At 33.9% G+C, this 25663-nt stretch overlaps 1 protein-coding gene across 3 annotated transcripts in view; it reads right to left on the bottom strand.

Annotated features, from left to right (window-relative positions):
* Nucleotides 1-22995, bottom strand: part of WDR17 (WD repeat domain 17) — a 47009-nt gene extending 24014 nt beyond the window's left edge. For 2 of the 3 annotated variants that reach the window (XM_059817727.1, XM_059817726.1), the window contains exons 1-9: nt 14151-14273; nt 12906-13089; nt 11165-11395; nt 6594-6845; nt 5723-5845; nt 5199-5386; nt 3813-3981; nt 1682-1773; nt 750-832 (exon numbers count right to left, since the gene is read on the bottom strand). In XM_059817727.1, coding sequence (XP_059673710.1) covers nt 750-832; nt 1682-1773; nt 3813-3981; nt 5199-5386; nt 5723-5845; nt 6594-6845; nt 11165-11395; nt 12906-13089; nt 14151-14273 — 1445 coding nt within the window. Of the gene's footprint in view, nt 1-749; nt 833-1681; nt 1774-3812; nt 3982-5198; nt 5387-5722; nt 5846-6593; nt 6846-11164; nt 11396-12905; nt 13090-14150; nt 14280-22884 lie in introns of those variants that run through there. The other variant, XM_059817725.1, reaches the window with a different exon arrangement.
* Nucleotides 22996-25663: the final 2668 nt, after the last annotated feature.

A 25663-nucleotide genomic window follows, 5' to 3' on the forward strand; every position in this document is an offset into this window, starting at 1 on the left:
CCAACAAAACATTTAACTGGACTTCAGAGTCCATGTTCCTTCAGAGGGGCTGTAAAGATGTCCACTGTGGTACCTCCCTGCCTGAAAGGATCCTCACAGCCCAAAATCTAAATTGTAGCTATAGCTTTAAGATACAAATAGATCTTTAGGGATTTAAAGAAAAAAAAAATAAAGTTGATTGATTATTTTCTAAAATTCATGCTCTTGTTATGTTTGAGCTGAAATAACATGGGTAGCAAAGGAAAAGAATGAGCAAGGATTTAAAAATGTACTGAAAGACAATACATGCAAAATTGTTCTCAATGGGCATTTGCAAGTTTTTACAAATAAACTATTATACTCCTGTAATAGTACAACTGCAATTACTTTGTTCTAAAATAATGATTCCTAGTCCATGAAATAACAAGCTTAAAAAAAATTTTAAAAATTAAGACAAGTAAAGTGGGATAGCTTTTGAAAAGTGCCCTTCATATCTATAGATAAAAAACCTAGAGTATTCTTGGCTACAGAAAAATCAATATTCAGTTTCACTATCAAAGTGTCTCAGACACTATTCCTTTTGCAAAATTTCCTTTATTTTTTTCATAAAATCATGAAAAATATATCCTAACAAGTACAGGAGATTAATATAATCCAAGTTTTGGCCAGTAAGAACAGTTTTAAAATTAATCACTGATAATACTATCAAAGTTTCCTGACTTGAGAAATGCATTTAGGAATTTTTTTTTTTTTCTTCCAAAAACACTCACCAAAATCCATCACCGCTGCAGGTTGCTATTCTTTTGGAATCTTTATGACTCCAGGCAATGCAGAAGATTCCATTCTTTCCATGCTTCAAAAAATGCAAAATACCTATCAATAAGAAATAATTCACCCCTTTTTCTCTCATCTATTGACTCATCTTTTTTATTTTATTCTCCTATGTGCTTCTGCCCTTTCCTCCCAGTAAAGTATACTGTACAAAAACACATTATAATGATTTCTCAATATAGCTGTGATATTTGACAATCCAAGTCCAAAAAATTGGGACTGAGGAGAGAGACAGTAAAACTGCCATACTCTCCAGGATCGAAGAGACAAAACTGGGTCAAGTTGAAGAATGAGCAACCTATAACTATATGGACCTGAAGCTTGAATAACGGTTAGCTACTTGTTGGAATAATGAAGTTAGGGGGCATGAATAATTGTGGTATGCGAAAACTTAAGTGGGACACGTATCAGGATGAGTGAGAAAATATGTTTAGTTAGCACAAGTGCAAATCTTCTGAGTGTTAGAACTCAGGAACTCCTGAATGTAATGTATGTGTATTTATTTTCTTGCCGCTTCCCCTTCCATTTCTGTCTTCTTAAAGAGCATCCTTTGTCTTCTGATACAGATGCCACAGTTAATTATGTCTGTATAATCTGAAGATTACAGCTATATACTAAGAATACACAACATAGTATAGAATACTACAACACAGTACTAAATAGCTCCTGCCAATAACAGTTATGCTACTGTTTCAGGACTTGCAAATGTCTGCATAGATTTCAGGTAATACAAGGCAAGATTCTAAATAAGGCAAACTGTTTAGCGTGTTTTAAAAACATATGAACTTTGACCCATCTTTATTTATTGACACTAGAGGGAATGACTAGTTTACATTTCATATAGACAAAAAGAGATGTAATCTCAATTTACCTCACTGAATCTGGTTATCATTTTGCCTTTCAGGACATCCCAGATGAAGCCACCATTTCTGGATGTTGCACCTGCTATGCAGTTCAGATCTCCTTCAGGGAAAGATATTTGTAAGATCTCACAATAAACGTAAGATCAGAATATTGTTTGACTAATATGTTTCTACTTTAAATTCAAGAAATGTAATATAAACAGAACACACATAAACAAGAGTTTTTCATAGCTTAAGGGCAGCATTTGATACTAAGTCACAAATATCAATTTTAACAAAAGCCTGACCTGCTTTTTCTGACCATTCCTATTTTGAGGAAAGGGCAAAATAAAAATTGTATTGTTGCAAAAAGTATTCTCAATGCCTGCTGAAAGTCTTGCAATTAAGGTGACAAGAAAATAATGTCCACGACGCATATGACTCAAACTGAAAGAGATACAATCTCAGTGTTTCAAGCTTAAAGTTGTAGCAACTAGGGCATTTTTCTTTAAAGTTCCCTAAGTACTAAGACAAACCAGGAAGAATGTCACACAACATACAACAGTACATTGTTTTCTTAATCTTGTGCCCTGCAGCGCCTAAGCCCATCAAGAATGTACCTGAGTCTGTAACCACACTCTTCAGGGCAGAAAATCTGAATATATGACTCCATTGTGAGAACCTGAGAACTGAATTCACGCCTAATCTAAAAGCCACCAAGTTCTCCTCACCACAATGACCCTCTATCCCAATATAGCTATACTTTTCCTAAATAGCTATATGGCACATTATATATAATATTTGATAATTATTTTATACCACACTTCAGAGGCAGAAAAGGCAATCTATGCAGGAGGAGTCTAGAAAGGAGAATATATATACACACACACACACACACATATATGATGCAATCTATATCTATATATAGATTCAGGTAGGAGAATGATAGGAAAAGAAAAAAAAATAAAGAGTAACCACTATGCTCAAAGGTCTTTTGAGACCAAATACAAATAGTGGCATGAATTGGATTATATATTAGGAATGAAGATAAATGATAGTACAAGGTGGAGAGGAACTCTCTCGGAGTAAGAAATGTGAAAGAAGCAGAAAAAGTTCTGTCTGGAATGGACAGAAGCTTTTTGACAGGATGATAAGGAACTGAAGTTGAAGCACATGCTTCCAATTACCTTAAATTTACTTTTTTAAAAAAATAATCAGAATACAAGAGTTGAAAAGCACCCACCCCGTGAACAAACTGTTCTCTCAGTGTGATACTACTACAAACCAAATTTAAATTTCGAAAAAAGTAACAAAAAACACCGTATTTCATATTGCTATAATTTCCATACAGCAAGACAAATTATCTGTGAAGAGGAACAAGGTGCAAGAGACTCTCTGAAATGAAAAAAGTGCAAATTCATTTCACATATGCAAACTACATTAAGCTTCCCATCACACAGGTTTTTTTTTCCTGTCAGTTGTTATTTGTTAGGGTTTAAAAGCATAGGAGAGAAAGGCAGCGAGCTGAATTATTTAGACTTTTTAAAAATGCATCTGCTGTCCAAAGAATTAAAACTTAACAAGAAAGCAACTATTGACATTAGTAACTGTCAGAAATGTACTCCCAGGTTCATCTAAGTGGGTTGCAGAACAGTTTTAAGAAGAAAATTTCCCACAGATTTCAGTGACTTCTCTAAGAAAAAGTAGATGCTTTGCAGAAAAGGTACTCCCTATTCTAATAAAGTAAAAGCAGAGCTCTTCAGTGATTAGAAACCTACACAAAAAAGGAAGAGAAAGAACTAAACACATATGTTCCACTTTCTCAGCGCAAAATAGAATGTGAATTCCTTTAATCAGCTGCTTCCCGTGCAAAGAAAGCCTTTTTACCTTTTCATCGTCTTCATAATATAATGCTAGAAAGGCTCTAGAGATTTTCCTCCCTCCATTCTGCCTCAGTGTGAAATACTAAGATCATTTCTCATAAGGGTAAGCCTCAACAGGTTTGAAGCATTGAATTCTACATGTTTCACAGATAACAGTTCAGTTATGTTTAAACCTTTAAGATACCCTTCTATCTAAACCTAATACTTTTATAACACAAATTGCTACTAGTCAATGCTAATTCAAAGAACATTTAGACCTAAAGCAAAATATTCTTACCTGGAGCCCAAGAAAGGGAATAAATAACACCCTCATTACCAGGAGATGTGTAAACCGCTGTTAAAGTATTTATGTCCCAAACTTTTATTGTGCCATCAAATGAAGCTGTAGCAAGAAGATCAGGGTTATCAGGTTTGAATTTGCAATCAAAGATGGTCTCAACATGTCCCTTAAATGAAACAAATATTTAATCCATTTTTATTACATTTATTTTTTTTCAGAAGTCCAACTCTAGATCAAACTCTAAAATACATTCTTTTATAACCTGTCAGATCAATTATTAGTTCCAAAAAACCTGGCTCATCAGTCAAAATTAAAAGGCATAGAATAGCTTGGACTATAACACTCCTCCCTTTCATAGATCATTATTAAAGACAGAAAAATCCTGCCCTGAAACAACAGGGTGATGCAATGCCAGAGACTTTTTAGCATTTTCCATTGAAACTGAGTTGCTAAAAAACAAAATTAAAGAAGTTTAGCAAAAAAACCCCAAGACAAATTAATTTTTTAAAACAGAAATAATTTTGCCCTTTACGTAAAAAGTTTCTGACCGAAAATATAAAGCTTTGTATCTTGATCATGTTCTACAAGTTTTCTAGTATTCCACTGAGTTTTCTATGTTCTAAATACAGTCTATGCTCTATTACAGTTTCAACTTCAATCCATTAGAAATTTCACATGCATTTGTAGAATTTAACTTGACACATACACGAGAAACAGATAATACGTAAGAATTTTTTTAAGCCTCAGTTGCTTTACAGGACCAAAACCTTTAAAAATGGAAAAAGACCACCAACCAGCAGCCTCTATTCAAACATGTGTGGCAGTACAGCTGAAAATTATTCAAGTTTTTCCAGTGAAAAGGGAACGGGGAAAGACAAAAAGAGAAAAATCCTCAAGAATAACCAAAAGCCCAGTGAAGAAGAGGCTCACCTATTATATCATAAACCCAGTATTGAATTTCTGCTTCAAAGAAGATTTAATAATTCAGTCTTTGTCTCTTTAAACTGAATGACTTCACCATCTGAGTTGTATATATTTTCCTTCTGATTTGACTCGAAATTTTATTCTGGGTTATAGAAAACCCTCCAGATAATATTTCTGAGAAGGCCATAAAATTAAAATTTCAGTTAAAAAACCCCAAGCCCTTAAATCTCTATTTCTGGATGAAAACTGCCAGAATACTTCCAACAGGATTCAGTCTTTTGCAATAAAGAATTACTTTCAACTTCAGAACTGTAATTTCATTTCCTAGAAATTTAGACTCTCTTTAATGATAGAAACTGTTTTACAGTGCTGCGAAGACTTCATTCTCCATTTCTTGCTGTTGGAAGAAAGTGTATAAGCTAAATAAACTCTCATTCCAAAGACAGAGATGAAACATACCAAATCTCTAAGGAAATCCCACTTTTTGGCTCCCATGTCATAAAGCCCCACTCCACCATCCATGAAGCAACAGACAGCATGACCAGGAGGAAGAGAAAATGCTTGGTTTTGGCTTAAAGTTGGAGGAGGAACAGCCTCACTTGTTGAGGATGTATGGTGATTTTTAGTAGGATACTGCGATGAACATGCTTAACAAAATAAAGCAGAACATATAAACAGGTAAGATTTTTTTTTTTCATATAATAATTAACAATTATAAAGAGTAAAATACTTTGTATTCCAATGAGATTAAAAACAAAAGAAATTAAGAATTCCAGTATGAAGCCTGGCCTACTAAAGAAGGATCTTATAAAGTGCTTGATCCTTTACACATTTATCTAGTCCACTAGCATGAGAGGGTGCTTTGATTAAGAACTACAGAGCCAACACAAACTTAGAGATTGACTCAGATATAACAAGTTTCACAAACCAGATTTTCTTAACTTGCAGCCACTGCAATGAACAACAATAAAAATTACACTTACACTTTTTCTTTGGAGGAGAACTCAGCACATGCAAACCATGGAAGCCAGTTTTCTTCAATTTAAAATTATCTATAGGTGTTGTACGTGAAACGTTCCAAATACGTAACACACCAACCTGAGAATCTGATGTTTAAAAAAACATAGAAGAACATTTACTTATTTGATTTACTACTGTCTTTTAAGTGTACACGGAGGTATGTGGTTTAAGGACTAATTTAAACAAAAATACAACAATGAATTAAACTTAGAATCCTAAGAAGAATTTTGTAAGCAGGCACTGTCATCTCCATGGTAATATCACTGCTAACAACAATAATTATTAGCATTATTTATTTAAACTTCAATAAATAAACTCTATGGAACTTCTCTCATCATAAAACACTCTCACAGTCTCACTTTCCTTATTCATTAGTTCTTCAACCTGAGCACTAACATCTATGGTGTAGAAGAGAGGCAGGAAATAGATTCTTTTTTTTTTTTTTAAATCCTTCTAAAAATAGAGAAAGAAAAGCAGGGGAGCAGGAAATGACATCGACTAGTCCTATTCCCAAAGTAACGCTCATATTTTTATTCCTATTCCCAAAGTAACTTTCATATTTGTTGCTAAAGTATGCCTGAGGAAAATACTATTTAGTATAAAAAGTTTAAAGTCACTTGTTTATGTACCCAACAAATACAAAGAAAGTAAAAACTGCTCAGTGTAGTTTTCTGTTCTTTTCTACAGTTTTATGATTTTTTTTTTTGTACAATGCCTGTATGCTTTTATTTGTAGAAATGTTAAGAAACAGAAAGATCAAACTTGAGGTACCAGTTTTGAAGACTCAGATCTATATTTACTACCTTCGTATAAGTCAGAAAATAAAAGGCTTACCTCCAGTTATAAACATTCCAGGTGCACTAGAAACCCAGGCTAAACACTGAACAGATGCTGCTGCACTGGGAAAATGAAAAGTTGTGATACAAGACAGAGATTCAGAATCAACTAGTCGAATACCATTATGTAAATTAGCAACAAGAAGGTAGTCAGTTGACAAAGGGTCCCACTCCAGTGCTGTAACTGGATCCTCTTCATCTGTTCCTTCAAGAGACTCTGGTCTTAAGACATGTTTCTGATTTTTAGAACCTTTAAGAGCACAAGAAAACAGATTATCTCAAAATGAAATCAAGTATATCCTGTCAATAGTCACAAGGTTTGCAAACACAGTTTTGTCTCTCCCTGAAATTTTTAGTAGCCAGCTCTACTGTCTGCACCAGTGAAATTAAGGCCTGCAGCACAGCCTAAAATACAAGTTATTTCAGTATAAATATATCTGCATACCACAGCAAATACAGGCAAAATAAAAGCAGCATGAACTACAGAAACAATTGTAGCAGTGAAAAAAGTGTTTATGAACAATTGCCTTTATATTTTTTTCTTCCTCAAAAATATGTGTACAATTTTGAAGCGTTCATAGATTTTTGAAGCCAGAACAGGCCATTAAATATCTAATTTGACACCTGCGTAACAGAAGACATATTTCACTTGATGATCCGTATTATCGAGAAACAATTTTTTACATAATGTTTATTTCCCACTTTTTGTTTTTATGGAGAGCTGGCTCTTAGTTTTATAAGATAATGTACAGTCCAAATGAATAATTAACAACACAGATCTGTATTTCTGAAGTTGTGATCTTCTATTGAAAAAAACAAACTAATTTTATACCCCTTTTCTAGAAATAATAAATTGACATCTTCCATTATTCAGCTTTTAATCTAATTTTCAATTTTGATAATGAAGAATACAAATAATTTGTCATATTATGATAAATGCCAAGACCTGCCTATAATCCTTAATGATTGATACAGGAAAAAGCCTATTCCGATACATACTAAAAAAATGCTGAAAAGTTTTTGTTCACTGAGGAACATTCTGACTATTAAAATAACTCTCATTATGATTTTCTAGGGAAAATGCTATTAGTGCATATTATATCTAGGGTAACTTTATAAATCGATTACCAAGAAGGGGGAAAATAATTTAAGACTGCACAACAATTAATAGCATAAACTGATTTCTCCATTCCATTTATGTTTTTATATAAGACAACTGCAAAGGTGCAGTTGCTTCTTTCGAAGCATCAGGAATAACAACAGGAATAACATCAGAATATCATCAGATAACTGCTTTAAGTTTTCCAAAAACTTTGGGATTCCACCTTCTTTAACAATATCCCCTGCTTACATTTCAGTTCAGATTTTTTGTTGAATGAAAATCAACATTAAAACGAAAACCAAGAACTGACAACAAAGCAGAACTGGCATTTTCCAGTTAGCTTTACAAGAACTAAAGGCAAAAAGTCCTCGAGTGATTAAAGCCAGTCACGTTCAAACATATCAGTCCCAAGAAAGCACAATAAAATGGTGGGGGAGTGTGGATATCTAGGAGCTATTCAGTTTTACCTGTGCTTCACAAAACAGTCCAGAAGCAAAGCTCATGGAAACTCTAACAAATTTTATTTTCTGTTAAAAGAAGACACCAGCACTGTGAATCATGCAGCTGAGTCACAGGTCATTTAAGTAAGCTGTGCTTAATTTGAGAATAAGTGAAAGCTAAAGTAGCACAGAACGTTTGGGTCTACGACTGCACTATTTCTTTAAAAATACAGTACTAATCTTAAATCCTTGCATATTTTTTCTTCACACTAATTGTTCTGCTACATTAATGGATATACTGGAGTTAATTAAAAGAAAGTACAGGCAGGAGAGAAAAACCTAAGTAGATAACAATAATGAAAAAACAGTTGTGTAGTCTGCAAATTATGCATCAGTGACTCACACTTAAATAGAAAGACTAGGGCCTTCAAGTCAATCACACTGAACTTTCAAGCAGTTAACAGGAACTTGTGGATGTTCAGGTTCTCTCAAGATAGTGTTTTGCAGGATATCCTACAAAAGGACTAAAACCTTTAAAAGTAAGAATAGGAATTTTTTTTTTAACATTTATTTCACTTGGTGACAAGCTAAGTTCTGGTTCATTAACAAGCCTTTTTACACACTGGGACATGAGGTAGATGAGAGATGAACTTTGACCGCAAAGCAAAAAATTAGCTTTCTATTCCTTATTGAAAAGTACCAATTCTTCGTGTCCTCCCCCCTGCCCCCCTTTTTTTTTTTTTAAATAGTAGGCGTATATTCATCCTACTGATACCACTTTCTTCAATGTACTATTATTTTTTAAAAGCTACCTATTATGAAAGTCGGATGAATTTTTACTATAAATTGCAAAATAGAAACCTGCAATTGATAAAATAGATAACTTGGATAAACCTACATTTTCAGTTGTATCTGACACATAATAGTCATTTATGAAAGTGTAACCACAGCAATGGTACTTTTTTTACAGTGATACAATCTGTTTTTCAATATTAATTAAAATATGTTTGAAAATTAGGTAATTTATCTGTTCACCAAAATTTTTGTGATCTACTCTTAAACACATCTATGTTTTTATCTAAACACATTCTTTGTCTTTTTCTAATAGTGTAAAGAAAGTAAGTTAAAAGAAAACTAATATTGGTCTGCATTCTTTCAAAGTCATTAAGATTGCTCCAATGTCATTGGCTTAATTACAGGAATACAATCCTTTGAATTAAAATATTCAAATTTCCTATTTTATGCAAGTTTGGGCTTTGAATGGCAGCTCTATGGTGTTTCAATTAGTGGTTGTTCTTCTTGAATGCATCTGAATTTGTTGTCCTAATTTATTTCACATAGTAAAATTTGCTGCTCAGTTCTGACAATTGATTTGTAAGTAGACCTCTGCAGATCAATGATATTTGTTTTATATAAAATCAAATAAAAATCTACTTGACTAAAAAGTTTTTTATATCCATTTCATTAAAAGTAGTATGTTCAGGTTTAAAAAGCACTTAATATGATCCAACAGAAACTGTACTACTTTTCTTGAATACTTTTGAGAAAGTGAAATTCTAAACAGTTTAGAAGCAAAAATTGGAAAGGTTCATTTTTAAAAGCCAAAGTGCAACATTTTCTTTTCAATTCTAAATAATTTATTAAGAAGTAAACTGCACTGCTTAAATCCAGGATTTTCAGTGAAAGAGTTCAGACAAAAATTTTCACCCATGTATAAACTTTCAGCTTCTTATTTCTCTGTTGGAAATCAAGAATCTTATATATATTAAGAACAAATTTTATGGTTAATTTATTTTTATTTTAAAATTATCTTAATGAATATCTATAATATGTATAATACTACAATAATAATGACAACTGTCCTAAATACAGAGACAGGCAAAATTTCTATGATAATCTAACCTCAATTTCAAGCTGATGCAAGTAGGTTTTTCCCCAAAAGTAATGAATAATTTTCAATAAACAAATTTTTATAGCAACTTGAATTGTGGTACATACAAAACTGCCACTGCTTTTTTAGCCAATATTATATTTGCATTTGCAGAACATAATTTTGACATTTTAAATCCTTTTCCTATTATTTCTATTATCATATTCAAATCATTCTAGACAAACTTCATGAAAAGTCTCAGTTCGATACATATTTAGGGGTTATCATATTAAAATATTTTCTTTTCCCAATGCCAATACTAATTCAGTCAGCACTACCGAAGCAAGGGAATCTATCCTCTGTGACATCCTGAGTGACAACTTAATAGCGTGAACTGACAGAGAATAAATTTTGCATGGCTGTTGGAGCACAATACTACGTAAAATTAACACATTATTTAAAGAACAATTTTTCTCACAAAATTGAAAATCAGTTTTTACTGGAGGAAAAAGAAGTAGCCAGAAAAAAAATTGAAATAGCCCACCTAATACAGATATCTGTCTTTGTAGAAAACTATTTATGAAAGAGAGAAATTTTGGCTTCAAAGGAGCTTATCAATAAGACACCTTAATCAGCAGAATACTGGACTATATATAAAGTACGCACAAATGTGCTTGGTGTTTTTCAGACATAAAGAGATAAATATTTCCCCATATAGTCTTTGATGTAACAGAATCACAAAGATAATATGAAGCGTGACATGAGAGTCTACCTACAAAAATGCAGAGGACTCTAGAACAAATGCAAGCAAAGACTAACCAAAAGATTCAAGTCAGTCCATTCAGAAGAACAAACTTGCTGGGAAAGTTCAGTTGAAGATCATGGCTGTTATCATTCCCTAAAAACCCAGTTTATTGTACGTCGAAAATTGCAATGTTATCTTGGTCACAAAAGGGAGAAGATACAAAGAAAATACTCTAAACTTTTTATCTAAGAAAACATATTTTTGTGATATGGAAGGAGTAGGAATATTATGAACTAAGAACAAGTACATACATTATAAAACCTAAATGAAAAAAGTGCAGAATTACAGACATACACAGAGATAAAAGTAAGAGATACATATTTATAAAATATTTTACCATATCAGTTTTTACCTGGTTGAAAAATAGATAGGCTTCCATCAGTATGTCCAAATACTACTTTTCCTTTTTTCTTTGGATGCCATCTAAACAGACTGATATCTGACAAGAAACTATGTGCTTCTCTGTGTACTGTTACCCCGCTGTCAGGTCCTGAGATAGTCCAAATGTACAATGGACCTCTGTGGGACACAAATGCAACTGCATCACCTGCATTCCAGCACCAGCTAAGTGACGCAGGAATTCCTGAAACATACAGGTAAACCTTAGTAAGAAACAGGATATGAAATTCAGTGTATTACTGCTTGACCCAGTATCAGCAATTGTCTTGAAAAGCTGTAGAAATAAGTATTCTACTTAAAAATTATGAGACCAAAATTTAGACAACTGTGTGAACATCTCATCGTGTAAAAGTAAACTACACGTATCCATAGGCAGGAAGTAGAATTATTTCCTATTTCATTCATTCACAATTCCATTCACCATTATGTTTTACTGTAAGCTATTTGCTACTAAGCTAGTAAAATATTGAAAACTTTAAAATGTCTGTTTTTGCATTCCAGTTTACAGATTTTGACCTTAACATCTCCAACCCTCATTATCCTCATAATTTAATAATGTGTGTCTGAAGGAATAAATGACAGTAAGACAAACTCCTCAAGTTGAAAATTCGAAACTGCTTGTATTTAGACACTTTAATATGGCAGTAGACACTTTAATATGGCAGTGTCAAAGAGAGTAAAAGCAGCATTAATAGGAGGTTTAAACACATTATCCTAAAAGTAAATTATCTTTTAAAAAGTTTAAAATAACAATAACACTTCTTTCACATGTAGTCATTGGCTGAAGTAGTTTTTTAAACAAGCGATGTATTGAAAAATAAGTATCAGGTTTTATAATAATGCATAATCTGATACAATAGTCCTTTTCGAATCGATCAAATCAGCGTGGGTTTTTTTCTGCTTATTCCTTTTGCAGGATATCCAAGACACACAAGATTTTCAGAGGTATCTAAGTGCTCTGGAAAGAACAGAGTAGGGGGTCCTGAAATGTCTTAGAAGATCCTGAGATACTGACTGTTCTTGGGTTGCACCTGTTTTCCAAGAATGCACATGTAGGAGTCAAGGACACCTGACAGAGATTGACTGTAAGAACAGAAATACAGGTACTGGGATGAATCAGAACTGGGCAGGGAAAGGTGACAGACACAGACTTTTAACCCCCTAGACTTCTATTACAGTCTCCAAATCAGCAGTTTCAAGTCCTGAAAGAAGATGCAGATAGACAAGCATTAGGGTATTTAAACAAAACCTGTTTTTCAAATTCACTGACAATTTATACTTGAATTTGTTGAGGGCTACATTTTATTTGCTTTCACTTCCATGAAGTTATCATGAAAACACACAAGGTTTAAAACTTTAATTATTTATCCTTTTATACAATGATGGAAAAAACTGTTTTCTTCCCTGCTCAATAAGAAATCAATGACAAAGTAAATTCCTGAATTGGTCAAGTACTTTAGAAAAAAGAATAACATCTTTCTTTACCAATTACTAGATGGTTCAGAGCAATTTACTCGAACACACTATCATTATTTTCTAAAATGAACTGCAACAAATCTGACAAGAATATTGTGTTATGCAACTGTTAAACCTCTGGCCTACCAACTGCTTAGAATTTACTCTATATCAAGTATTTCTGATACCTGCGGATGAAAAAGCTGTATGGATCAAATAGATCTCCATGTCTGAAATACCTTTTGTATTGTCCAGCTTGGCCACAACTTTCTGTTCAGTCACATTCCAAATGATCACTAAACTATCTGCACTGGCACTTGCAAACATGTCAGGATTGTGGGGACACCAAGATATGGCTGTAATTGTCTTCTTATGCTCAGACATAATTGCCCGGAGCTTGAATTCATTGTATCGGTGATCCAGCTAAACAAAAAGTAAAATTCATTTTAGAAATACATATTTTGTAAACTCACTTTAAGTACTGTTGGGTTGGATAATAGCTCTTATAACAGTATTAGACTTCTAGATGAATTTATAGTGGATTTAGCAATCGACAGTACCTGACATCTCAATAAATTAAATTTTCATACATTTGACTTGTACAGAAAAGTCGTCAAATATTCAACCAATATTAACATAGTTTATAAATGAAAAGAGGATAGACTATTATATTGCATTAATAACTGCACTCAAACACAATCCTAAAATGCTTTATTGTTACCATACCTATAAATAATTTAGTAATCTGCAAGGTGTTAAATGAGATAGAACATGAAAATGAGTTTGAAATCATTCTCAATTCTTAAATCACTTAGGATAATTAAAAAAAAATCAAAACACCCAAACCTGACTCAGTAAATTTTGTTTATTTTAATCCCACTAGCGGTATAACTCATGAAGTTAAAATAAGCATATCCTTTATTTCCGGACATATTTCTCAGTCTGAAAATTCCACATGTCACAGCATTTCTATTTTTTTGTTACGTGTTGATGTCTAGCAACTGTGAACTTAAGACCATGGTGCTGAGCAGTTCAGAAATGAAGAAAGCAGTAACTTGTTCCAAACCAAAGAAAGGTGGACCACTGAATCCACAACTTTGCAAAGTTCAAAAAACTACTGTTACACTACAGCTTCAAATGAAACCATGGAATTGCTTCATTTCTCTCTCAGAATCTGCTCTTCCATCATTGCACTTCATTCATCTCAAGCGTTTGCTGGATTGAGAGCCTGTCTTTTAAGAATAATTCTTGACACATACAACTTCAAATATAAAGTTTATATCAATCTTTTGCACTAGCTGTAACAAGAAGAAAAAATATTTTGGAAGGGGTATCTTGAATGGAAGACTGAGCTTTACATAGACATCTTTTCAGCAGCAATCATACTTCCAAAAGCCTTGTAGAAACATTTATTGAAAGGGTTTAAAGTGAGATAGACAACAATGTAAAGATATAACTAGTTTGTTAAATAAAAATAATCTTACCTGATAAATATAAATAGCAAGGGTAGCACAGTAGGCAAATCTGTCCCCACTAGCAGCACATACGTCCTTGTTCCATGGCTGACATCCAGCAGCTAAAAGGGCCACTTGTTTAACCTGTGACATTTTTGCCTTTAAGACAGAAATTCATTAGACTACAACAAGATGACAGAATGTTAAAAAACAGAGTAATACATTTTTGTTCCCATAAATAATGTACATGTACCTTAAAAATATAGCTACTCTTTATGTTTTAACAGCAACATCTTGTGTTTATGACGTACAAATGAATGTATCCAAAATAAAGCCAAGCAGATATTCACAGGCTTCAGTGCTACACAAGAAAGGGATTTTAATACCATTCACAGGAATCCATTTGGGAGAAAAAAAGGGGGGGGGAATAGCACATGAAAACTTGAATAGTTCTTGATTTGTACTAGCTGAAGCTGTTCTTCATCACTTTCATTTTCTTCTGCAGTTTGGTTCAACACTTTATATATTACAGTGTAATGCCCTCTCTGCTCTTTTCTTCCCTTCATTCCCCATAAAGACAGCTGGACAAAACAAACCATATGCTAATACTTTTGTTTTACGAACGTTAAGCAACGTGTCTAAAAAGGTCTTCAAACCACTTGCACAGAACAACTATGCATTACTTATTATCATCATCCTTTTTGGAGAAGCTTTCTAAATTTTCTTGATAATTACTGTTTAACAAAAAAGTTCAAGTAAACTGTGGAAAATAAAAAGCAAAGCTTAGTGTAACATTACTGCATTACTGTATAGCAAACTATGCCTTCACTGTACAAAGCAAGTCTCACACTACCAGCTCTGCTCAGAATGAGGCAACAACCAACTTTAACATAAAGACACAAGAAATGCTTTGCTGGGCCAGACCAATTATCCACCTAGCCCATATCTGATTCACGATAATGTCAAAATGTTACTTAGAGCACATGAACCTGGCCTTTTTTCTATGACCCATTTACACACTCGACAGCGACCAAGAATGCACACATTTGCAAGGATATTGTTAAAACTTAACTCCCGAGTGGGTTGTACAAGGTGACCTCCAGAGGTACCCTCCAACCTCAACCATTCTGTGATTTAAGAAAACATTCAAAATGAGCCTAGTTGCATTTATTTACAGCAGACAAGTAGGGAAGGCCATCAGTTTTTACAGAATCTCTGAATTCACTTAGAAACCAGTCTTCACATGATACAAATGTCCCAGGTTCAAGCCAATTGTCAACTGATTAAATGCCTGCTCCATGAACCTGCAGAAATAATTGTGGCTTTACCACCACTATAGAAGGCTCCAGTGGCCAAACAACTGCAACGGAAGTTGACAAGGATGACTAGGTGGACCACAGCCTGCAACAGTGTGGTGATCCCAATGGCAGAACAAGGTCCGAATAGCTGCAAAAAGGATGCACCAATTATGCATAGAAGTTAAATCAATCCGGACAAGGCTGAGCACAACAGAAAGTACTACCCATACACAGGCTATTTAGATAACCCATAGCTGAAACATCTTCACACGTATGACTTCAGCCGGGCTAGCAGCAGAATCCCAATACAGGAAAACAATTGTGCTTGTGTCAGTGAGGGCTCCTGCAGAAAAGAATCTTCTTGTGCAGATTGGTGAAGGACAATTCCACTGAGTTTCACCATACCACTGAGTGCTTCAGCATGGGCTAAAGTAAGGTCCAGACATAAAAATTTACTCCTCCAACTACATTATAGAATGACAAATTTAAAGACACGTTTATACTTTGGATCGATTAATGGATTGAGGGACATTATGTGGAAAAACATTACATGGAGTATGGAATATTTAGGTCAAAGAGCTGAGACTATAACCTTTAAAGACAAGGAGAGTTATGTTCAAGTGTTAGGCACATTTTCAAGGCCCACAAAGGAAAGGGAATTAAAAAGAAAAAAGGAGACTTCAAATGCAATCAAGTATTTTGAGGGAGCAACTGTTGATTAAATGCAAGGGTTGGTTATACAATGCATTGCTGTGTAACAGTTTTAGGGGATATATGTTGTCTGCAGACCACTTTCCACCTACTTGATATCAACTGTATGGAGGGGGAAATATTTTTCTGAATGACATTAGTATTAAGGCGCATTTAGAAAAAACTTTGTACAAGTATGGTAATAGCGACCTATAGTGCCGAAGGGAATCTATCGGTCAATATTGACAAAAAGCTTATTATATAAATATTAACAAAACTTAATTTTACTACATACATAGAAGGGATGAAAATGAAGTTGAATGATCAATTTTATCTTCCATTTTTTCTGTCTGCTTGGGGTATCTACTTGGCAGATAAATATTAATAAATAAATATAAGCAGCAACCTCCATGAGATTGTAAGTCTCTCTCTTTCACTTTGGAAAGTGTGAAAGAAAAAATTTAAGACAGACTTATTTTTGGTGTTTCTTTAGCAGAAGATCAGAAACAGATTGAATGTTTGGGACTGACTATCTCAAAGATATCACTAACTGTAGTTATAGTGCTTAAAGGTTCTCACTGAGTTCTAAACACCTAAAGAAAATTGAACACGTATGTTTAACCTCTGAAAATTTTGGGAAAGGAGACTGTACAACAACAGGACAGAAAAATCCAAAAAAATGTTACAAGATACAGCTCTGCTGAAGACTACTGCTTTAGCTATTAGACTTTCTTTCTGCCTCTGCCAACAATTCTTCTGACTTCTGCAGCAAATAAATTACAGATTCTAGAGAGAACAGTTCTATAAATTGTATCACCTTGCAGTTCATTTGCAATCCATCTGATGCTATAAGTGACATGAGTCCCACAGAAAGAAATTTATCTTACTATCTAAAGAATCATCATCACCACCACCACAAAGTGACAAAAAATAGACTCAAAAGTTCTGATTTTGTCGTTTAGTGTTCTTTTACTGTTTAGTAAAATTACTAATTCCAGAGGTCCCTTCTGTGCAATTAAAGTATCAATCACATGTATTGAGAAATATTTGGATTTGGGGCATTCAGAACTGCAACACAGACTTTCTCCAGTCACAATGAAAAAATAACTGGCACCATTAACAACCACTTTTTCCGAAATGGAAGTCATCCAGTTGACTACATAGCAATTTACTAAAATGCAGAATAACACCTGGAAACGGAACTCTTGGTTTCTGCTTTTGATTATAGGCAAAAGGATGGTTAAAACACTAGATATGTCAACAAACACACTCTTCTTGATGCACCCCAGGATGCCACTGGCCTTCTCGGCCACAAGGGCACATTGCTGGCTCATGGTCATCCTGTTGTCCACCAGGACTCCCAGGTCCGTTTCCACAGAGTGGCTCTACAGCAGGTCAGCCCCTAACCTCTACTGATGCATGGGGTTATTCTGCTCCAGGTGCAGTACCCTACACTTGCCTTTGTTGAATTTCGTAAGGTTCCTCTCTGCCCAGCTCTCCAGCCTGTCCAGGTCATGCTGAATGGCAGCACAGCCTGCCAATGTGTCCGCCACTCCTCCCAGTTTAGTGTCACGAGCAAACTTGCTGAGGGCACACTCTATCCCTTCATCCATTTGGTAGGTTTACTGCATGTAAGATTGATTAAAAGTTAACAACACTTTAGACACTAAGAGTGCACAAGTATTTATTTCATAGTAAAACAGATTTGTTTCATTTTGTACAGATCCTCTTTTTTACATTCTCATATGGGAGCTAAGAGGTTCTTGATTTGATGAAGTTTAATCTGTAAGAAAATATTATCTTAAATCTTGTTTAATTTGCGGTTTGATTACAGGTAAAATTGATTGTAAAGTTAAGATCTCTTACAGATGGTAAAACAGAATTCTACAAATGTTTCTTTCAGAGTAACAACAGATTTGTCTTGTAGGATTCTGCAGTAATCTGTATTAAAAAAAAATCCTGTTAATATATTCAGTAGATCTTCCTTTTTGCCTTAATATGAGAGAGGGAAGTTATTCCTGACTACATGAAATCTAGTCTGTAGGAAAATACTATTTTAAGTGGCTGAGAATAAGGAGGACTCCAAGGCTAAGTGCTGAAATCCAGAACAAAAAGAAAAAGGTCCTCTACACTGGATTTACAATTACCATGATCACACAAAACAGACTAGCACTTTGGATTTGGAGATAGTTCCACTACTAGTGCTACTATTTCCATGGTTTCCATGCAACTGATTTAACAATGAAGAGGCTTTTATGTATTTTTTTCATGTCATCAGGACACCTGAATACTTTAGTGTATTTTAATGGTTTCCAAATGCATACGTCACTTGATTAGAATTCAGGCTAGATTAATCATGACCAAAAATCATTGTCATCAAATGGTTATAAAATTATTTCAGCCTAGCTCTAAATGTATGTCTGTAAGCATTACTGCATATGTCATTAAGTACTGTATTGGAAATAGAACACATCTGTCTTCTCTTTCTTCTACATTTACATTAAAGACAAAAAGGTAACTTTAATATGTTTTTTGAAGAAATTCACCAATAGAAGCCTCATTCACAAGTTTAAATTAAACAACCATTTTTTAAATAATGTGCTATTTTTCTTGAAGTCTGATATTCTATTGAAAAATGTCTCCTAAATAAGATCAACATTTTGATGAAAAAAGCTACTTTATGATATGTCATTATTCCACTGAGTTAATAATTCAAGCTTAAGAAGGATTATTAAACTTTGATTCTTCATATAGATTTTTCCCATTTAAGTATATGTAAAAAAATTACATATGTAAAATATGCTGAGGTGTATTATAGAAAGGAATTTGCACCTTATTTACTAATATTTGCTGTTTTAAACTTATTAATATTTCCTGCTCCTTGTAATGAGTTATATACTGTTTTACAAAAAATATTGTAATTAAGAAGCATTTGCCTTGAAATTCAGTACAACAGTATCTAGAATAAGAAATTACAATTGTGTGGCATACTGACTGTTATTCTCTTGTAAGTATCATGCATCAAAGCAGTTTCCTGCAGATCTTTTCAGACATTATAGATCTCTGTTGAACATACTTACACTACAAGGGAGAAAGCAGCATTCATTAGAACTGCCTGAGTAAAATGACAGAAAACTAGAACTGCAGTATAACGGAATAAAGATATATAAGTATGATTTCACACGTGTTGCATTTTTATACAATGGAGATTTTTCATACTTTGTTAAAAAAGCATTTTATTTCAAAATAAGGGATGCACAAGTAATTATATTGGACTCTTAAGTATCCACTGAAAAAAATTGTGCATGTAAAAAACATATACCATACTGGGAAAGCTATCAAAGGATGCCCACAGTTTCCAAGGAGATGAAGGGAAGAGGGAGGACAACAAAAACCTTTCTTCTCAATTGGAATGAACAGCAACATTCTAATTAATTTCTTGTTGCTAAATATAGAAAAAAAAAATAAACTGAAATTCTGTATACCATAGAGTTAATATTATTTTTAAATAACAACTGAATGGACTAGATACATAGACATGGCTATATATCAATAACTCAAAGATAATCCCTACCTGAGCAAAGGTATCATTTTTTGTAAACCACTTAAGAATTTCCACGTTCATTCCAATACCTTGCTGCTCCCAAAAATGCAAAATCTTGCTCTGGTTGTAGAATGAAATCACTTTACTTGACAGATGAAGGAACTAAACCTTGATGTTCATAGAATAATGCAGTTACTAAAGGATGTGGGAGAAAAGACTGAGCATTGTGTCACACCACACACACAAAGCGGCAGTGTCAGTAGCCTGGCAACTGCAGCTCTTTAACAGGCACCATTTTAATTTTAACCTAACTCCTTTTTCTCTACTTCAGCTGCTCAGTGTATTTCATCGCTCGTTGTATTTCCTGATTGTACTACAACAATATTGATAGAATACTAATAGCTCTTTAAATCCATCACTTAGCACCCTTTAATTATCAAGGGATGTGCTTGCGTGTTTATAACCATCAAGCAAAACCAATAACATATGATTATATTGTTAGCGATTGTGGTCTATATGATATATGACCTGTCCAAATGAGTGCATATGCAATATGGCATGCACACAGAAGTGAATATACAGTATCCTTATATTAATCAATAACGCTTTTGTATATATAAACCACTAGTTTCTGAACAGCTACGTGTAGTAAAGTGTTAGTGTCCTCTGCTTCTGTTCATTCTATTGTCACTGTCTTCCAATTAAGTTTGTATGTTTTCTTATGTGGAAAGCTTGCTGTCACTCCTCTCCTGTATGTTTGACATATAAAACTGTTAAATCTCATATTGTCCCCAGGTACCAGTATTTTTGTCAACATGATAATATAATAATTAAAGATCTTCTTTAGTGATATAAAAGTGATGTCTCCTTAAAGACATTGGACATATTCACCCATCTTTGTGGGAAAATCCTTTGGAAATGAAAATGTGACCCGTGAACCACAGAGTTTCAAATTCATTACCCTATCCAATGGGACCAGTCTGAAACATCAAATAATGGATGAAGAATTTATCTTGTTAAAATCATGAAGGTCTTCAAACCTACCAAGAAATCTCTGCATGTCTGCAAGACACAGCAGAAACCAACTTCTTCCCCGAGTGTGCCTGCCTCAATAGCACAGAGTCTCATGTAAGAACATAACCTTAATTAGTATTAGCCCTCTTCCAAAGGGGCTGGAAAACACGAAGCACATTATAGCCATGTTAAGAAATTAAATTCTGATTATTATGTCCAGATCCATGAAATAAAGTATAATTGGAAATATTCTGGTACCTATGCAACTTAAAAGCCAATAGACAAATTAAATTTACTAAGACTAAACACAGCAATGAAATTTCCAAAAACAATAATGTTTCTGGAAGGAGCATTTAAGAAGTTAATACATTTTCTAAATTCTATTCTATGCTATCTATCCATTAATTAAAATGCATTTATATCTATTACTTTATGAATCTGGGGAATCTCAAAAGTAAAAGTAAGCACATCAGAAGATGAGAAGAAATCTTATACTGTGAAAACTTGGACAGTATGTATATTGTCAAAGATCAGCTGTCATGGATTTTAATAGATTCACAGGAAAAAAAGGTTAGAAACAAAGAAATAGATGACAGTGTCATATTTCAGTTATAATTTCTTAAGAATCAGATATCTCAGCATCATTTGAGCCACTCCCTTTAAACAAAAATTCTTCCTACTTTGCATGAAGAACCACAAAATGCTGAAGAAGTTTTTGATGTGGACAATCAAACTGCAATTACTAATGTAGGTATCTAAATAGTCTTACTGAGACTATACACGCACTACTTTAAGCAACTGCTTCTGGGTTAAAGATGAGCGAAGACTGACTACATCAATCATGACAGTCACAATGTAGAATAATGTAGAATAATTCCGTAGGTTTATGCATGTACTGCTCTAAACAAAAGCTAAGCCCTTCATACTTCCCAGCAGGAATTAGCTTAGGTAGTCTACTGCTTGTTAGTGTCAGGTTGGTTGCTAGTTTACCACTGAGCAGTATAGGCAGAGAGTTTGCATGCTTCTCCGCAAAAATTTTCTAATTTTCAATTTTTTTCTAATTTTGTATACAATTCATGGCACACAGACTGTCTGCAGCTCCTGTAGAAACAGAAGATTAACCAGAGGCAAGAAGAGTGCACCTTGGACAAGGCTTTGAATTTCAGCAAGATTCTTCAAAAACACCAGAAGCCTTGGCTAGACTCTTGCAACCAGCATTTGAAGATGACATTTCCTAAATTATGATAACCTAGCAATTGTTCAAAATGAGTATATTTAGTTATCCAGATGCCAACTAGGAAAAGAACACTATTATTTTAAAGACCATTTTAAATGAACAAGTGTTCTACTAGTGGGCACAGACATTTTAAACCTCCACAATAAACCCAGAGCCAAATCACTACTAGAACTGATTTAACCACAGTACCTCTGGCTTCACAAGGAAGAAGTCCTAAAAATGTTGTGGACCTCTGGCTGAAGTTTGGAGAAAGTTTGGATTTGAAATCACAGCCTGATTCAATAGCTGAGAATATACTACCAAAACGAGAAATAGAAATTATAGAAATACATGGTTACATAAAGGAGCTTGATACAGTGAAAGAAATGTGACTTATATTCACTTTCCACCATAAATCCATGAAAGCAGCAGTAGATCAAGCTTGCTCAAGGCATGCAGTTAATAAACATTAAAAAAAATTCCAAGATATCCTGCAAATGTTGCTATAGCAACGACTCCTCCTCCTTGGAAAAATGTTAATAAAAATACACAGGTATCCAAGGTACAAACTGGAAATGACCCTAGGTGAATTTAATATCATCCAAATATTTTTATTTTACTCAATTTCTGCTTATAGTTATTTTATTTTACTCCATGCACAGTATATTAATTCCTCGTAATAAAAATCAAGCATTTAATTTTATTGTATCTCATTACATGTTAAATAATTGCTATACATTCAATTATGCAACCCAAAAAAATGCAAGTAGGTGGCCACCAAACTTCCAATACCTTTTATCCAGCCAGCAACATTAATTTGCAAAAAACTCATTTTAGATGTGCTTATCTATGATTCAAGATCTCATTAAAACTACTAAAAATCCCTTCTTAGTACCACTATGGGAATATTACTTTTGGTAATAGTAATATAATAAACAGCAGCTTAAAGAAGAAAAATATAAAGGAAGTAAAATAGAAAATATTAATTTAAACAATTCTTACTCGTTGTTGTCCTTCATACCAATCATCTTCATCAAACCAGTGGGAAATATAAGTCATCCAAGCCATGACAGAAGGCACAGTTGAAATGAAAAATACAGAACCTGAACACATGTAAGTACAATGAGTCCTGTGCTAAAATTTACTCAAAACTACAACAAGCTACCCAAAGATCAGATCTGAACTCTGTGATATGATTCTACACTAATAAGCTTCACATTCATAAATATATAATCTGAAATACTTTTAGCAGCAATTTAAATGCTATATGTATTGGATGCTGAACTGAAAAACAGAAATCAACACTAAAACAATTACTAGATTACATAATCCAGCATTTTAATTTAAAGCAGGTTAGTGCTTCAAGCTTGATTTTACAGTGCTTCTGAGCTCTGAAAATGAGGTGCTCTTTGAGTAATTCTCATTTGTCTCCTAAAAAATTATTTTCCCTCTTTTCAAATGTACTGTCTGTAAGAAATGTGGTTCAGTGCACAAAAGCTTGAATTGAAATGTAAAATACCTTTGGAATCATGGGAAGTGATAGTTTTTGGTTATGTAGGGAGTGGTTTCAACTGGCACAGTAGGAGGGGCCACGATTACCGCAAGTGCCAAACATCTTATGTTTAACATTTTTTTTAAAAAAGGAAAAAAGAAAGAAAAAAAGATCTGCATCTCCATTGTTCACAGCCAGCAGAGCCTGAAGGGCTCAGCTACAGCCACCAGCACTGGCTGAAAATTTAAAAAGCCTTATTTTCACTAATTCATCAGAACGCATCTGCTTCTTTTCTCTCCCTTGGGAGAGTTTCGCATATCTGACTATATTTATTCCTTCTGCAGCTAATTATCCTTTTTTGGTATGCTCCCAAGTTTCACATCAGATTTCACAGTGCATTATACCAATGAAAACAAGAGGTGAAAAGAGGTATAAAAGCTGTATTGCTCACACCACAATTCAGTACTGCAGCAGCACACTTCATCAGCTGTGCTGTTTAGCAGACATTATCATACAAATCTTCCTGACTGCATGCTTGCAGTAACTATCAAATCCTCAACAGAGATTATGGAGACCTAAAAAACCCCCAGCTTCTTAAGAAATCTAGAACCCAGTCAACATCTGCCTTTCTGTAGTGGATTAATGAGCTATTTCCCAAAATTTGTAATATAATAAAGGCAAAAGCTAGACTGTGAAGTCAATTTTCAATCCAGAAATAAACAAAGCAAAGTAGGAAAAGAACAGCTGGAAGTACCAATATTAACCTGGAGTTAGCGGTCAACATGACTAACCATTTCCAAAGAGCAATTCAGTGTCATTACCAGTCCTACTCTAGCACACGTCGTTTCCTTTAAGGCTATTGTATAAGAAAGCTACATTCTCAGATACACTGCAGAGAAGTAAAGGGGCAATACTTTTGCTTTCCAACCTCTTACTCAGAAATTATGACACCCAAGGAAAAAAAAAAACGAACACACAAACCACACACACAAAATAATAAAAATTTCAATCAAGACACACACTATATTTATGGGAAGTAGTATTTCCAGATTAGCAGATTATTTTTTTTTGTTATACAGTCCTCCAGATAAATGTATACATACACAAAAACATACAGAGGAACTTTCCACCATACTGCTGAAATTTTTCAGATTACTTGCCATTTGAGACTTCAGCTCAAACATAAACAATGCAAAGCGCACACAGTTGCATGGTCTCATAAACTACATGGGAAACATAGGATTAATTCAGACACCGCTACTCATATGGCTGAAGAAATGCCTGACCATATCCATGGTCTATGACTAAACAATAAAAATGTTACTGATGTACCACTCCTATGAACAAAAATCTTACAATTTGCTAAACAAATCATATCCTCGTTATTACTGCTTGTTACACCCCAAAATCATGGTTTCAAATAAATTAATACTAGTACATTTAGGAAAGCCTTTGCTTTCACGCTGCTCTGTCTCTTTATAAGGGCACACAGCATCATTCAGAATCTTGAGCAAAGTATTATGTGTAGTTCAACAGTAACAGTATAACTGTTCCACAAAGTATGTGAACTGAATTTTCTGGTCTTAATACTGACCTGTTAAAAAGATGAGTCTCTCTTGAGAGAATAACATTGTGGTTCACATTTAGTTTCAGGATCATCAGGGAAGCATGGGCTAAATGAATATGGATACTGTATTATCCTTTCAATAAACTGGTGATATCTTCAGCTCAAAGGTACAGACACAATTAAAATCTTCACAGGATAGCGGATGGGAACTTAAACTGCTAAGAACAATCCGTTACCCGTAAATAAAGTAAAAAGCTTTGTGCTAAATTATACTTGAAAAATAAAGACAAGAAAGACTAATAGCTGTAAATGCATCATGGGTCCATTCTATGCCTATTCCATCATTCATCTCCAACTGCTGGAAAAACTATTATACTGTAGGTATAATAATGCTCCAGTGGAGGATGAATGAAACTCCATGTACTAAATATTACCATAAAAATGTGAAAAATCTCAAAATATTCCATCCTTTAATTTTTTGCAATGAAGGTTTTATAAATAACTTAGCATGCACTTAACCTAAAGTCCAGTTGGTACATCCAGTTAAATGTTCTTTGTTCTTACTTTTAAGGACAACAAAATATACTATGATGTCAAAGTGAAAAAAAATGAATTTTTGTTCAAGCATTGAATGTTAATAGGGAATTTTAATAGATCAGACCAAAAGAGATGTCTTTAAGGTGTATACAGCCTTACAATAGATTGCCCAATAAACATATTTC

Source organism: Gavia stellata, chromosome 5, assembly GCF_030936135.1.
Source record: "Gavia stellata isolate bGavSte3 chromosome 5, bGavSte3.hap2, whole genome shotgun sequence".
Lineage (NCBI taxonomy): Eukaryota > Metazoa > Chordata > Aves > Gaviiformes > Gaviidae > Gavia > Gavia stellata.